The 15,464-nt window shown below is 42.5% G+C and overlaps 1 protein-coding gene across 1 annotated transcript in view; it reads left to right on the forward strand.

Moving 5' to 3' along the window:
• The window catches only part of LOC140730671 (nesprin-1-like), a 626,730-nt gene that overhangs the window by 67,361 nt on the left and 543,905 nt on the right, over window positions 1-15,464 (forward strand). Inside the window, 2 exon segments of the mRNA XM_073051428.1 lie at window positions 8,795-8,890; window positions 11,600-11,683. Coding sequence (XP_072907529.1) covers window positions 8,795-8,890; window positions 11,600-11,683 — 180 coding nt within the window.

A 15,464-nucleotide genomic window follows, 5' to 3' on the forward strand; every position in this document is an offset into this window, starting at 1 on the left:
GAAATCCAAGTGACACACGCAAAATGTTGGAGGAGCTCAGCAGATCAGGCAAAAAGTACAGTTGATGGAGTCCTGCTGAAGGGTCTGTCTCGGCCTGAAACGTTGACTGTACTTTTTTCCGTAGATGCTGTCTGGCCTGCTGAGTTCCTCCAGCGTTTTGTGTGTGACACAGATCCATAATTATTGGAAAGTGGTCATCAGCCATCATAAATCAGGGCATTGAATACAGGAGATGAGGCATCATGCTGAAGTTGTGAGGGCAAATTTGGGGTACTGTGTGCAGCTCTGGTCACCAGACCTAGATATCAATGAGATTGAAAGAACGCAGAGAAAGTTTAGAAGGATATTTCTAGGAATTGAGGATCTGAGTTCCAGGGCAAGGTTGAATAGGTTAGGACTTTATTCATAGGAGCTGTGAGAATGAGGGGAGATTTTAAAGAGATACACAAAATTATGAGAGGGTTATAAATAGGGTGAATTCTTGCAGGCTTTTCCCCTCAGATTGTGTGAGACTAGAACCCGAGGTCATAGATTGAAGGTAAAAGCTGAAGTATTAAAGGAGAATCTGGGGGGGGGGGGGGGGGAGAGAACTTCTTCACTCAGAGGGTGGCAGGAGTGTACAACGAGCTGATAACGGAAGTGGTGGATGTGCGTTCAATTATAACGTATAAGAGAAGCTTGGATGGGCACATTGCTGAGAGAGGTATGGAGGGTGCAGTCCAGGTGCAGGTAGATGGGACGAAGCTGAAGGCCAAGCTGGCAGACACTGGATGGGCCAGAGGGCTTGTTTCTGTGCTGCAATGCTCTGTGACTCTAAATACAAGACCTACTTTTAATGGTACAGTTTCATATAGATGGAGTCTCAGTTTAACATCTCAGGTGAAAGACAGCCCCTCTGACAGTGTAACACCACCTCAGTTACCGTGATTGCTTACCAGGGTGAATATTCCATTCAAATGAGCCAATGTTGTTGGGAATCCTGGAATTCCTAGATTGTTGGCTTTAAATGCAGCAAGTATTTCTGTTGCTCCCTTGACTATCAGGAAGCTAATGAAATTTCTTTAGGAATTATGAATCCTAATGGAATTGCTAAATAATATCTTGGCATATTTTGGCCTAGTTCTTTCACATTTAACTCCCTTGCGCATCTTCAGTTTGTTGGGACCCTTTAAATTTAAATAGAAATCATATAACAAAAATATTACTTTTAACAGCTTCCTTTGTTTATATAGTGTTTTTATTTGTAAGTAAGTGTGTGTGTGTGTGTGTGTGTGTGTGTGTGTGTGTGTGTGTGTGTGTGTGTGTGTGTGTGTGTGTGTGTGTGTGTGTGAAAAGAGAAGAAATTTCAGAATTCCAGTGCTTGCATCCTTAGTAACAACAACATTCCTAAAGAGGAAAAGCATGAGCTTTGTCGGAGTGAGGAGGCTACGAAGGTAACGGGGGTGTGGAGGGATTCCATAGCAGGGGTGCCTATTTTGAGACTTGGCCATACTCAGGGTACAGTGCACACAATAAACCATATGAGGTGCTGGGTGAACAGGCCTTGGGTAAAAAAAATAGGCTAAAGACAGCAGAGTTTTAAATTTGTTTTAGAGTTTATTTTTGAAAGACATCGATCTATTCCACAAGTCCCATGGTAACCTTATCTCATCGATGTGAGGATGGGGGTGTTGAGATAACATGTATAATGATACTGTAAAGAAGATTAATTGGCAAACTAACTTCAAGTAAAGGTTTGGTGCTGTCATTTGGAAAGTTGTTGCTCTATTCAAGAGACCGTGACCAAGCCTTCATAAGATTCTCAATGAGACTTACATAGAGTTACTCTTTGAAGAAGAAGGCCACAAATCGAATCGAAGGAGATGTGTGATAATTACTTACACAGAGAGTGGTAGGTGACTGAAAAAAGGTGGAAGCAGAAACAGAGGTGACTTAGGTGCCTAGATAGGTATTGAACGGACGTGGATTGGAGGCAGAAGAGATTTAGTTTGTTCCTGTGTTGTTTTACTCTATGTTCTCACTGCTTTGTTGGAGGAACCCCAGTAACCCAAAGGTTGCCAGTTGCCTACAGTGGGTGCCGGGAATTTCACATGACTCCTTCTGTTCTATTTTGTGAAGGTTTGATAAATTTCATGAGTGTATATAGTTTGATGTATTCTGCAAAGTGGGAAGCCTTGTGGGATCAGTCTGACTCACCTAGGTTTCTTTTCTTCTTTGTTTTTGAAGTTGGAGCAAAACAAAACAACCTGCCGGAAGAGCTCAGCTGGTTGAGCGGTAGCTGTGGAGCTGTTGACATCTCCGGATGAAATCTAGATGATTCCTCTCCCCCCACAGATACAGCTTGACCTGCTGAGTTCCTGCAGTAATTAGTTCTTTTTTCTCCACATTCTTGCTTCTAGAATCTCTCATATTTTTGACTTTACTTCACAGAGCATGTTCTCAAAGAGCTGACTGATTTGACGGTCCAAACTATGGATTGGTTTCTATGAATAAACATTAGTTATTTCATGTGCATTGATTTGAGCTGCACCTTGGTGCAGAGTAGCTAGTGGCATAGCAACAACCTGCCTCGGTATTGTCAAAACAGAGGGGAGGAGTTTAGGATGGTGTGGAGGTAGCACTATAGGATGGGATAAATGGCTTTATCTTTTATCTTGTATCAATCATCTGATGTGATATGAACAAACAGTAATTGTACAGGAACCCCAGGGATTATATTTTTCACACAGGTTGTTCATGTAACATCAAGCAAAGCATTTTAAATCTGTCACAGTGCAAGAGATTAAATATAAATAAATAAAAATACTGCCAATAGGTAGCATTGAGTTTGCATTTACTGTCAAAGATGGCTGTTTCTTGGGCATGTGAAGTTACACTCAGCAGTGGAAAGTAATGGGCTTCAGTAACATGAGGAGTGTTCTCACTGGGGCACAGGAGACGCTGAGGGAGATTGACTACCTCGAGGCCGAGGGGCTGCTTCCTCTCGCAGTAAAACCGGAACAAGAGGCGTAGGCTTGGGATAGGATCTTGGCCAGTTAGAAGTATGAGGAGGAGAAATTTCTATCAGCAGAGTGCTCTAAATCTTTAGAGATTTGTTCCTTGCTCTTCAAGACTGAGATGGGTAAATCTATATTTGTCTCTATCTATAACTGACTTTGTAACTAAATACTGTAGATAGGGAAACTAGGCTTCAACAGGAAAGTACACTAATTAAACCATGTTCTTATTGAATGACAGGGGAGGGTAGATTGAGCTTATGATTCACTCTGAATCCTGTTTATAATTTTCCAGTGTTTTTAGTCTCCTTGATGATTCTACAGTCTTAGGTGATTGTTAACCTTAGCCTGGTATTAGCATGCATGTCTCTGAGTTCCTTGCTTCAAATCTTACTCCAGAAATTTGAGTGTGGAGTCCAGCCCATCACAGGTGGAGTTACTGAAAGCATGTACTGCCAGGCTCAGAGTCAGCTTCTACCCCGCAGTTAAAAGACTTGAATGGTTTGCTGGTATGACAAGAAGGACTCCTGACCTCCTCATCTACCTTGTTATTATATTGCCCCTTTTGTTCACCTGCAGTTCACTTTCTCTGCAGCTGTTACACTTTACTCCGTATTGTTATTATTTTATCTTGTTCTACCTCAATATTGATTTGATCAGTTTGAACTGTATGCGAGATAAGCTTTTCACTCTATCGTGGTACATATAACAATAGTAAATCAATTCCAGTTCTACACAGCCCTTGTATCCCTTGGTCTCTGTTCTACAACACTCTGCGGGGCCCTGCCGTTCACAATGCAAATCCTGCCAGATTTAATTTCCCAAAATCCACTTGTCTGATTTAAGTTTTTGCCCATGTTCCCAGTTTACGTATGGTAATCACTATAAGTTAGAGCCTTCTTACTCGGGGCCCCAAGGGCTTCTGTATTCATCAGAAGTGAGCCCTTTCAAACTCCCATGTGAGGGTGAAGCTTCTCTACCTGCTGAATAAATGGAGGCTTTCCCCAAATTTATGCATTTACTCGAGAGTTCTGGAGTGGCGTGGTACCGTAGCAGTTAGTGTAATGTTATTACTGCTCCAGATACTTGGCTTCAATTCCCATCTGCCTGTGAGGAGTTTGTACGTTCTCCCCGTAACCACCTGGGTTTCCTCCAGGTGCTCTTTTTTTTCCTCCCACGTTCAAAAGACCTACTAATTAGGTTAGTAAGTTAATTGATCACATAGGTGTAATTGGGAGGGCCAGAAGGGCTTGTTACTCTGCTGTTCCTTGAGATAAAAACTTATAAAATAATAAGTACTTCACCTCAGCCACTTTGAGATGCTGCAAAGGATTTCAACTAGCCCATCAACTGTCTTTGCCTCCATGGACACTGCCTGCTATTTGGAAGGTTCTTTGCTGCTTCTAGAGCAATTCAGAAATAAAATCCCAGGACATCGGACGGCTTTTTAAATGCAGTAAGAACCTATTTTGCATTATCCAGTGCTCTTGAAAAGGAGGTTGTGAGTGAAAGTGAAACAAGCCATTAGACAAGTCAATGCTCCTGAGTCCTCTTGTGTAATTCTCTTTCACTGCTCCTCAGAGGCCCACCAGTAATATACTTAACTCTTGAACCAGGAGACGGAGAAATTGGGATCAGAGCAGTCGTTTCTCAGGCACTTTGAATCCCGTTAAATCTCCAGAATTGACCCAGCAGAAATGTAATTGAACACAGAACATAGAACATTACAGCACAGTACAGGCCCTTTGGCCCATGATGTTGTGCCAACCTTTTAATTAACTCTTCAGGCCAATCTAATCCTTCTTTCCTACATAACTCTCCATTCTTCATCATCCATGAGCCTAAGAGGTCCTCAAATGCCCCTAATGTACTATATCTGCCATGGAAGGGTATTCCATGCACCAACCACTCTCTGTGTAAATAGATTATCTCTGACAACCCCTCTAAACTTTATTCAACCACCTTAAAATTATGCCCGTTGTATTAGCCATTTCTGCCCTGGGAAAAGTCTCTGACTATCCACTTGGTCTCTGCCTCTGTCAAGTTGCCTCTCATCCTTGGCTGCAAAGAGGAAAACGGTAGCTTGCTCATCCTATCTTCATAAGTAAATCTCCTCTCGCCCTCTCACGTCCTCCCTATAATGAGGTGACCTGAACTGAACACAGTACCTGTGAGGTGGACTGAACCAGGCAGCATTCTGGTGAAGGCATTAGCACGTGCAGAGGGGTGCACTTGCTGGAAATGTGCAGAGCAGTTATATCATGACATTAGTTCAGTGTGCAGTGTTGATTTGACAGTGGAGCCGCTAATTTGGGGGTTGGGGGGGGGATCAGTGTTCAAGCTAATGTCCTTATTCGGGCCCAGCTTGAATAGGCATTCAGCCACAGGAAAGGCCCCGTAACCACACCTTACCCATATGGAAACATCCAGCACTTGCTGGTGAGTTGTTGAGTGATTTGCTCCAGCCATTGCTCTGATTCTATGTTGTTCCAAAGTGCGGAGGCCCATGGGATTTCTCAAAACCTCATACTACTGATTTCCTTAGCCATCCATTTCACTTTACCTCATCTGCCCTTCCCAATCCACGCTGATGGTATCATCTCTGAAACTCGATCTTTTTACCCCCACCCCAACCCTCCTGCAGTTCAATCTTCAAATCATCTATCCAGTATCCCCAGCCTCCATCTGTTCCACTCTTGAGGCATTTTCCCCCACCTCCCTCTGCCCACTTGCTTCACATCCTTTACAGAGGCAGGAGCTCAAGGTGGAAGTCTGCATTCGATTGCCCTCGTGGGTATCGGCCGCATTGGTCCACACAACTTAGTCTGGACATCCTGGTTCAATGGGGACTTGACGAGTTTTGCAGAAACCAGTTGCATCCAGGCAAGGGTACTTTAGTCAGTAAGCAGCCTGATTAACACATCGGGAGGAAGAGGGAAAGGAAAGGGCCTACAGCAGGATACCATGGAGTAATTCCCCTGCCTGAACCCAGGTGTAGCAGTGTATACAACATCTGCACATGCCCTCATTAACTCTTGCCATCTGCTGCAGCTGAAATTGCAATTTTAAAGCAGGACTGCATTTTCAGCAGCTACCAAAGTGGTCGTGACAGTGAAGTTGTTATGAATCAATCCTGGCCGGCTGGTGCTTGGTTTTCCACAGACTATTTCCTTTGGCAATTCTTTGTCCTCACTATTCATCCTAGCAATCTTCTGAATCCTCTCTGAAATTTCCACTCTGGCGATCTTCCTTGTGACTCTCTGTTTGATCACCTGATGCCTACATTATCCTCTGTCCGATGTCAGAGACTTTCCCCACCTCTCCCTGAGCTGCTTCAGTTTCCTCCCACATCCCAAAGATGCGTGGGTTGTTGGTAGAACACAGAAATCTACAGCACATTACAGGCCCTTCGGCCCACAATGTTGTGCTGACCATGCAACCTACTCTAGAAACTGCCAAAATTTCCCTAGCACATGGCCGTCTATTTTTCTAAGCTCCATGTACCTATCTAAGAGGCTCTTAAAATACTCTGTTGTATCCACTTCCACCATGGCTGCGGCAGTGCATTCCACGCATCCACCACTCTCTGTGTGAAAAACTTACCCCTGACATCCCCTCGGTACCTATTTCCAAGCACCTTAAAACTATGCCCCCTCGTGTTAGCCACTTCAGCCCTGGGGGAAAAAAGCCTCTGACTATCCACACAATGATGAGGGGCATTGATCTTATACACCTCTATCAGGTCCACTCTCGTCCTCCGTTGCTCCAAGGAGAAAAGGCCAAGTTCACTCAACCCTCCAATCCAGGCAATGTCCTTGTAAATCTCCTCTGCACTCTCTCTACAGTATCCACATCCTTCCTGTAGTGAGGTGACCAGAACTGAACACAGTACTGCAAGTGGGGTGTGACCAAGGTCTTACATAGCTGTAACATTACCTCACGGCTCTTGAAGTCAATCCCACGCTTGATGAATGCCAACACACCATAGACCTGTCAACCTGCATAGCAGCTTTGAGTGTCCTATGGACACAGACCCCAAAATCTCTCAAATCCTCCACACTGACAAGAGTCTTACCATTAATATATTACGTATATTCTACCTTCAAATTGGACCTACCAAAATGAACCACTTCACACTTACCTGGGTTGAAGTCCATCTGCCACTTCTCAGCCCAGTTCTGCATAGGTTAATTTGACACTGTGAATCCTCCCCTCCCCCCGTATGTAAGTGAGTGGTAGAACAAGAATGTTTGTACAATTCTTGGGAAAATAAGTTCAAAGTCAAAGTAAAATTTATTATCAGAGTACATACATGTCACCACATACAACCCTGAGATTCTTTTTCTGCGGGCATACTATACTTAGCAAATCTATAGAATAGTAACTGTAAACAGAATCTCTAAACTGTAACCATTAGGAACTGTAAACAAACTGTGCAATTGCAGATATAAATAAATAGCAATAAATAATGAGTATGAAATAACAATATAACAGAGTCCTAAATTGAATGTGGTTACTGTATCCCCTTTTGTTCAAGAGCCTGATGGTTGAGGGGTAGTAACTGTTTCTGAACCTGGTGGTGTGGGTCCTGAGGCTCCTGGACCTTCTATCTGATGGCAGCAGTGAGAAAAGAGCATGGCCTGGGTGGAGAGGATCTCTGATGGGTGCTGCTTTTCCACAGCAACGTTTCATGTAGATGTGCTCAGTGTTTGGGAGGGCTTTAGCTGTGATGTACTGGGCTGAATCCACTACCTTTTATAGGATTTCTAAGGCATTGCTGTTCCCATACCAGGCCGTAATGCAGCTAGTAAGCACACTTTCCACCATACTGTATATCTATAGAAGTTTGCCAAGAGTTTTGATGACTCGCCGAATCTCCACAGACCCCTGAGGAAGTAGAAGTGCTGTCATGCTTTCTTTATAATTATATTAATATGATGGAGGACAGGCCCTCTGAGATAGTAACACACAGGAATTTAAAGTTACTGATCCTCTCCACCTCTAATCCTCCCATGATTACTGGCTCATAGACCTTTGGTTTCCCCTCTCCTGAAGTCTTCAATCAGTTCCTTGGTCTTATTGACATTGAGTGAGGTTGTTGTTATTAGGCCACACGGCCAAATTTTCAGTCTCCCTCCTGTATGCTGATTCATCAACACTTTTGATACAGCCCACAACAGTGGAGTCATCAGCAAACTTGTATACGGTGTTGGATCTATACCCAGCCGCACAGTCAGAGGAGTAGAGCGAGCAGGGCGGGGGTTAAGCGCACGTCCCTGCAGTGCTCTTGTGCCGATGGAGATTGTGCAGTTCTTTGCCAATCTGAACTGACTGGGGTCTACAAGTGAAGAAATCGAGGATCTAATTGCACACGGATGAAATGGGATTAGTGTTAAACTGGTCTGTGCTTGAGGATTGGCGCAGACTTGGTAACCTTAAAGGCTTGTATCTCCGCTGTAAGACTCAGGTCTTGTTCGATTTATAGGCACTTTGAAGATGATTTGACTTTGCTCAGGATGCAGGAGAAAGGAAGAACAATCTGCTTTAGATGTTCCCATTAAATGTGTGTGAGTGTACTCTATGCTACTTGTACATTCATCTTGAATTAATTTCTCCTCCAGAGTATCCACCAAATGAATCTCAAAATTCAAACATTAGATTGCAATTTCTCAATGACAATTACATTTGTACGCTGTGATCTTTGTTGCTGCAAGGGTATGATTATATGTTCTAGCCGTAGAAACATTGCAGTACCAATCTTCGATGGATTAAGTGTTTTTATCTCTCTTCTGTTCCAGCGTAACCCTCCGATTATAGTTAATGATCTCTTTGAAGATATTAAGGATGGAGTGATGTTACTCGCTTTGTTGGAGGTTCTATCTGGACAGAAACTGGTAAGTTTTTTACCTTTTAATTCAGCAACAAAAGCCAGTGATCGCTCCTCAAAGCACGTTGTAAGCAAAAAAGGCCAGTGATCTCAAACAAGAGAAAATCTGCAGATGCTGGAAGTCCAGGTAACACACGCAAAAAGCTGGAAGAATTCAGCAGGCCAGGCAGCATCTATGGAAAAGAGTACTGCTGAAGGATCTTGGCCCAAAATGTCGACTGTACTCTTTTTTTTGCTCCCCATAGATGCTGCCTGACCTGCTGAGTTCCTCCAGCATTTTTGTGTGTGAAGCCAGAGAGCTCTCCACAATGCACATTATAAACATAAAAAGCAAGTGATTTCTTCTCAATACACATTCTAAGCAATACTGCAGCAGTTGAGGCAAGCTCAGATTATGGTACAGGCATTAACCACGTTCAAATGGAGAGTTTTAGGAATGTAACGTTTTATACTGTAGTTGGAGGCTATTTGCTTCATCATTTCTCTATCTTCATTCCCTTTTCCCCTTTCAAGTATTTATCCAACCCTCCTTTTGAAAGGTAGTATTTAATATGATTCCACTATCCTTTCAGTAAATACATTCCCAACTCACCCTGCAAACTTAACATTTTTCTTCAACCCTTTGTTTCTTTCTCATTTGTCTGAGCTACAGTATGCGTCTGTGGCTTGCTGACCTTCCTGCTAGTAGAAGTCCTCAATACCCTTCCAAACCATAAACCCTTTAAAAAATGTTCTCCTATCAACCTTTTCTTCTGTAAGGGGAAATATCCCAGGTTTCTCGAATCTCTCCGTGTACCTGGATTCTTGCAACTCTGGCACAGGGCTGCACAGTAGCATAGTGGTTAGCTCAACGTTTTACAGTACCAGCGGCCCAGGTTCAATTCCTCCCGCTGACTGTAAGAAGTTTGAATGTTCTCCCTGTGACCGTGTGGGTTTCTTCCAGGGGCTCCAATTTTCTCCCACAGTCCAAGGACGTACCGGTTGGTTGTCGTAAATTGTTCAGTGATTAGGCTAGGGTTAAACTGGGGCTGCTGGCTGGTGTGGCTCGAAGGGCCAAAAGGGCCTATTCCACACTGTGTCTCAATAAAATACAAATAAAAATAATTCAGTAAATACTATCTGTATTTTCTCCAAGTCACTGACAACTTCCTAGAGTACAATGCTGCGAATTAAATATAATGCTCCATCTAATGCCCTAATCAGTGATTTATAAAGCTTTGGGGAGGACTTCCTTGCTTTTGCCTCTTCTTAGGAAGTTATCAGATCCCATTTGTTTACTTTGACAGGAGAGTGAAATTGTGCCATCACCATCAAATGTCCAATGTGCCCCTTGATCTCTCTAAATCTGCAAACTTTTAAAAATTGCGTCAAGCTTTGCAGAAATTGCAATTCCTGCAAGCCTATCAATAATCAGCATTGGAAATACTTGTGAGAACATTAGACATAGCGTCCATGAGAGAAGAGATCCAATAATGTCCTACTAGTCTGGGTGCTGATGACCTCATTAGTGTCCAAGGATGAGACATCATAAAAGGGAGAACTTCGTAGTTTTGGGGATACAGATTAATACTGAGCGGAGATCCAGTTGGATAGTTGCCAAGATAAAGGAAGATCTAGGAGTCACAGCCTCTTTGTGTTGTAGCATCCAGCTTCTTTAAAGATTCTTTCTTGGAATCTGGGCTAATGTTTACTATCTACTTGAAAAGAAAGTGCAAAACTTTTGCCTTGGACCACAACTCTGTACTGGGATGCGGTGTAACTCAAAGGGAAGTTTGGTGATGGTGGTTTTATCAGCATCTTCTGCTCTTGCCCTTTTTGTTGATGAATCCACAAGTTATGAAGGTTATGTCAAAGTGAGTCACGTAGTACGTACTGTAGGAGTAAAGGTTTAGGTGACATGCTCTCTATTGGTCAGCTGTGTTTTTTTTGTTGGGTTATGATATTTGGCATCACTGGATTGTAAATGTACACCTGTCCCTGCATAAAGACAGTCTTCTGTCACAGTCCTGGCTTACTCCATCCAGCTAGCAGAGAGGCTTTGAAGTCACAACATACCATCTTCTGTTCTGTTGCTATGGTGCACGTGTGCAGACCAGGCTTAATCTCTGGTTGATTGCACTCCAGAAGGCCTAGTGAAGCCAACGCTACTTAATGAGATGATTGGTGAATTGCTGTGTAATGGAGAACTGCAATTTGACACTGCTGTAACTTGTAGATAGATAGATAGATAGATAGATAGATAGATAGATAGATACTTTATTCATCCCCATGGGGAAATTCAACTTTTTTCCAATGTCCCATACACTTGTTGTAGCAAAACTAATTACATACAATACTTAACTCAGTAAAAAAAAATATGATATGCATCTAAATCACTATCTCAAAAAGCATTAATAATAGCTTTTAAAAAGTTCTTAAGTCCTGGCGGTAGAATTGTAAAGCCTAATGGCATTGGGGAGTATTGACCTCTTCATCCTGTCTGAGGAGCATTGCATCGATAGTAACCTGTCGCTGAAACTGCTTCTCTGTCTCTGGATGGTGCTATGTAGAGGATGTTCAGAGTTATCCATAATTGACCGTAGCCTACTCAGCGCCCTTCGCTCAGTTCAGGGGTGGAGAAACCTCTGAAATTGTTTACTAAAATATTTCAATGCACACTTTGCAAATTACAGAGAAAGAATTATAGTTACAATTAACTTCTGTTCCATTTTGGCAGCCCGTTGAACAAGGTCGTAAGTTAAAACGCATTCACTGGGTGAACAACATTGGAAGAGCTCTACAGTTTCTGGAGGGCAGGCGGGTAAGTGTGACCATCCCCTCTGTGTCTTGTTGGACTATGTTGGTGGTGTGAAATCTTTGTAATGGTGCTTTTGTTATTGTAGACACTTCCAAGGATGAGGGAAACTCTCAGGCAAACCAGATGTATTCCACAGAAAAAGGTTTGAATGTATTTCTGTGGAAGCAAATGGATCTGCTGATATGTCCAGTGTTATGAGTTTCTTTAGTAATTCTCTGATGATCTGCGGGTCTGGAGATTCTAATTGATTGGCCATATCCCAGACCTTCTGCTTGTGCTGAGTTGACATCTTGCAGCTCTGGGGATTGGAATGCAAGGCTCCCTGGCTTTTCTCAATGGCCAAATGCTGTAGAAGTACCTGCTTGGTCTTCTGAGAAGCCAAACGGCTGGAAGCTCACAGGTTCAGTTCCCAGTGTGTGGTGGAGTTGATGTTGGTGCTGCAGTTAGCCTTGATGGCTGTGGTGAAGACAGTGAGACCAGGAGGTAGGCCCATCTGCTGTTTCCTCGGCCTTGTTGCAGTGATGTCGCGACCAGGGTTGTTGATGCCTCTCAGAACAGTGACTTGTTACTAAATGCCTAAGCCTGTGTGTGAAAAATGATGCCCATTTTAATGTGGTGTATTACTTTAATAGTACTTACATAGAACATAGAACAGTACAGCACAGGAGCCTACACAGTTGTGCCAGGCCAGCTAAAAAGTAAATCAAATCCCAAACACTAATCCCTCCTACCTACACAATGTCCATATCCTTCCATCTCCCTCATATTCATGTGCATATCTAAATCTCTCTTAAAAGCCTCTAATGTATTTGCCTCTACCACCATACCAGTCAATGCTTTCTAGACATCTACCACTGTCTGAGTAAAAACTAACCCCTCTCACCTTCATACATGTCCTCTAGTGTTAGACAATTCTACCCTGGGAAAAGGATGCTCCCTGTCTACTCTATTTATGCCTCTCTTAACCTTAGAAACTTCTTTCAGATCTCCCCTCAGCCTCCGCCACCCAGAGAAGATAACCCAGGTTTGTCCAACCTCTCATGATAGAAGATGTCCTCTAAACCAGATGGCATCCTGGTAAGCCTCTTCTGCACCCTCTCTAAGGCCTCAATATACTTCCTGTCGTGGGGAGGCCACAACTTGGACAAGACTAAATGAGCAGCAGCTGATAGTTGCATGAAAGAGTCAGAGTACAAAATTCTACCCTCAATAACGGCGATAGATGACATACTCCTGACAGCCCTAGGTTTCTGGAGCCTGTGGGAAGGTACTTGGTCTGTTCTTTTCCTGCCATTGGGAGGGCGCCTCAGGGTACCCACACCACCGGGTTAAGGAACAGTAATTACTCCTCAACCACCAAGCTTCTGAATCAGTGTGGATAGCTTCACTCGCCTCAACACTGAACTGACTACACAACCTACAAACGCACTTTCAAGAACGCTAAAGCTCATGTTCTCAGTTATTTATTTATTATTTGGTGTGCGTTTATTTGTATTTGCACAGTTTGTCTTTTGCACGTTGGTTGTTTTGTCAGTCTTTGCGTGCAGTTTTTCACTGATCCTATTGTAGTTCTTTGTTTTATTGTGAATGCCTGCTAGAAAATGAACCTCAGGATATCATATGGTGACAAAGAGTCCACACTTTGATAATAAACTTACTTTTATCTTCTCACTTTGCTTATGCCAGAGCAAGACTTCCATGAGGCTAGCTTTAACCCTCAGCCAGTGTCCACTAATGGTTTTCACAGTGCTCAAACACAACGCAGCCATTGAAGACAGCAGGTGACTTTTTTAGCTCCGTCCAGATTAGCACTTCACAGCAGAGGCTATTGCTTGCATTACCTTCCCCACACAGATCACTTACATAGTTCTAGCACATTCTTCCTGCAGACTGCCAGTCTTGTGATCAGTTGCTCATATTCCTTTGTCTCCGCCAGTTTAAGAGTTTGGTCCAGTTCATCTTTGTTTTGCAATCTACAGTAAATAATAAACAGACAACCAATTGAACCAGCATAGAAACGTCTCTCGAACAAAGTTAACTTCCAGTATTTCTGTAAGTGATTACAGAACTAAAGGTCCTTAAAAAAACATCAGCACATGTATAGCTTCAGTCTTGATCATTTCAAAATCTGTCCATCTCCCCTGTAGCACATTAACCACTTCACAATGTGCTGTTGTCAGGTAACTCTGGTTCTTCAGTGCAAATTTAACATGTGTTCGGGTCGTCTTGTCTCACTCACAATCAATCACATCTGCGCACACACTTGGGTATCTTAGGGTCATGACATGTGCATCATCTGATGTAAACTGACTTTTGGATTTCAGCTGAACTCCAACTCAATCTGTGGATCGAGGCTTGTCCCTTCATGTTTCAGGCATTGGGAAGGTTGTCAAAGGAATTTCCCTTGAAATGATCAGAGAGAGGACACAATTAGCAGAGAGAAAGTAGTTACTTAATTTCCTATGTTTTTTGACTTTAACATCAAAACTAAACTCATATGTGCTGGTGAGTTATACCCACCTAGCTTAAGCCCATTCAAAAAAACTTTGGAACACATCCTCTTTGGGGGTATTACTTCCCCGTTTGTGATTGAGAATGTACGATTAAAATTACTGTTGCATCTTATTCAGGAGCTTTGGGAAGACTTCACCAAGGTCAGGTTAGGAGCATGTTCTTGTTTGATTACTTTAAGTCCCAGCAAGGTCCCAGGTAGCCAGCTGATGGTGCAGAGACTTTGAAGCGAGTGGTCCCAGGTTCAAATCCAAGCTGGCAACTTGGCCTTGTAAAAAACAGACAAATGCGAAGGGAATGGCAAAAGGTTGCCGCCCAATGTGCCATAAGGCACAGAGAACAGCAGCAGCAAAATATAATTCCCAGACACATCACAGTATATTGCACAGTTAGTTATTTTTTAATTTCCAAATCTCAAATCTGAACATAGCTTGCCTGACATATCTTAACCAAGTTCCCATTTTTTATTTTAAAATGTATTTATTTTTTATGCATTAAATTCTCATTTTTAATTAAAATCGAGATTTGATCATTGCCTTAGGCTTAGGAAAAATTTCTCCATGATGTTTTGTTTTGGTAAACATCAAATGCGTTTAACACCAAAGGCCAACACCAAATGTGTTTAAGCTTGTATGCAAAACCTTAAACTTGTTTAATGCAATATAATTTTATTCACACATTTTGCCTCTTTCTTTGGCTCTTGCTCATCCCAAATCATGGAGGACTATAGTTCTAAGGAGAGGTTGAATAAGCTGGGTTATTCCCACTGGAATATAGGAATTAAGGGGTGACCTTATAGAAGTTTATAAAATCATGAGGTGCATTGATAGAGAGTAGATAATTAGTCTTTTTTTTCCCAGAGCAGGGAAAGAGGAGAAAATTAGGGAGATGTGAGTGATAAACTTTTCCCACAGAGGCTGGTGAGTATATGGAATAAGGTGCCAGAGGAAATGGTGAAGGTTTTTAAAAGCATCTTGATTGGTACTTGGATAGATAAGGCTAGGGCAATAGGACTAGTGTTGATTGGCATCACAGTCAATACTGGATGAGGTGGGGGGAAAGTGTTTATTTTCTATGCTGTATGATTCTATGATTCTGATTCTATTAACACCAAGTTTTTGAGAAAACTCTAAATCACCTGTGGTTCTGCTTTGGAGACCAAAGGGTTAATTTGTCATAGTCGTAGTGTGTTCATTCTTTGTAACTTAAATCCTCACTCAGATGTTAAGTCAATTATTAACAAATGTTATTACGTAATTAAAACACAACAGCT

The sequence above is a fragment of the Hemitrygon akajei genome, chromosome 7, assembly GCF_048418815.1.
Source record: "Hemitrygon akajei chromosome 7, sHemAka1.3, whole genome shotgun sequence".
Lineage (NCBI taxonomy): Eukaryota > Metazoa > Chordata > Chondrichthyes > Myliobatiformes > Dasyatidae > Hemitrygon > Hemitrygon akajei.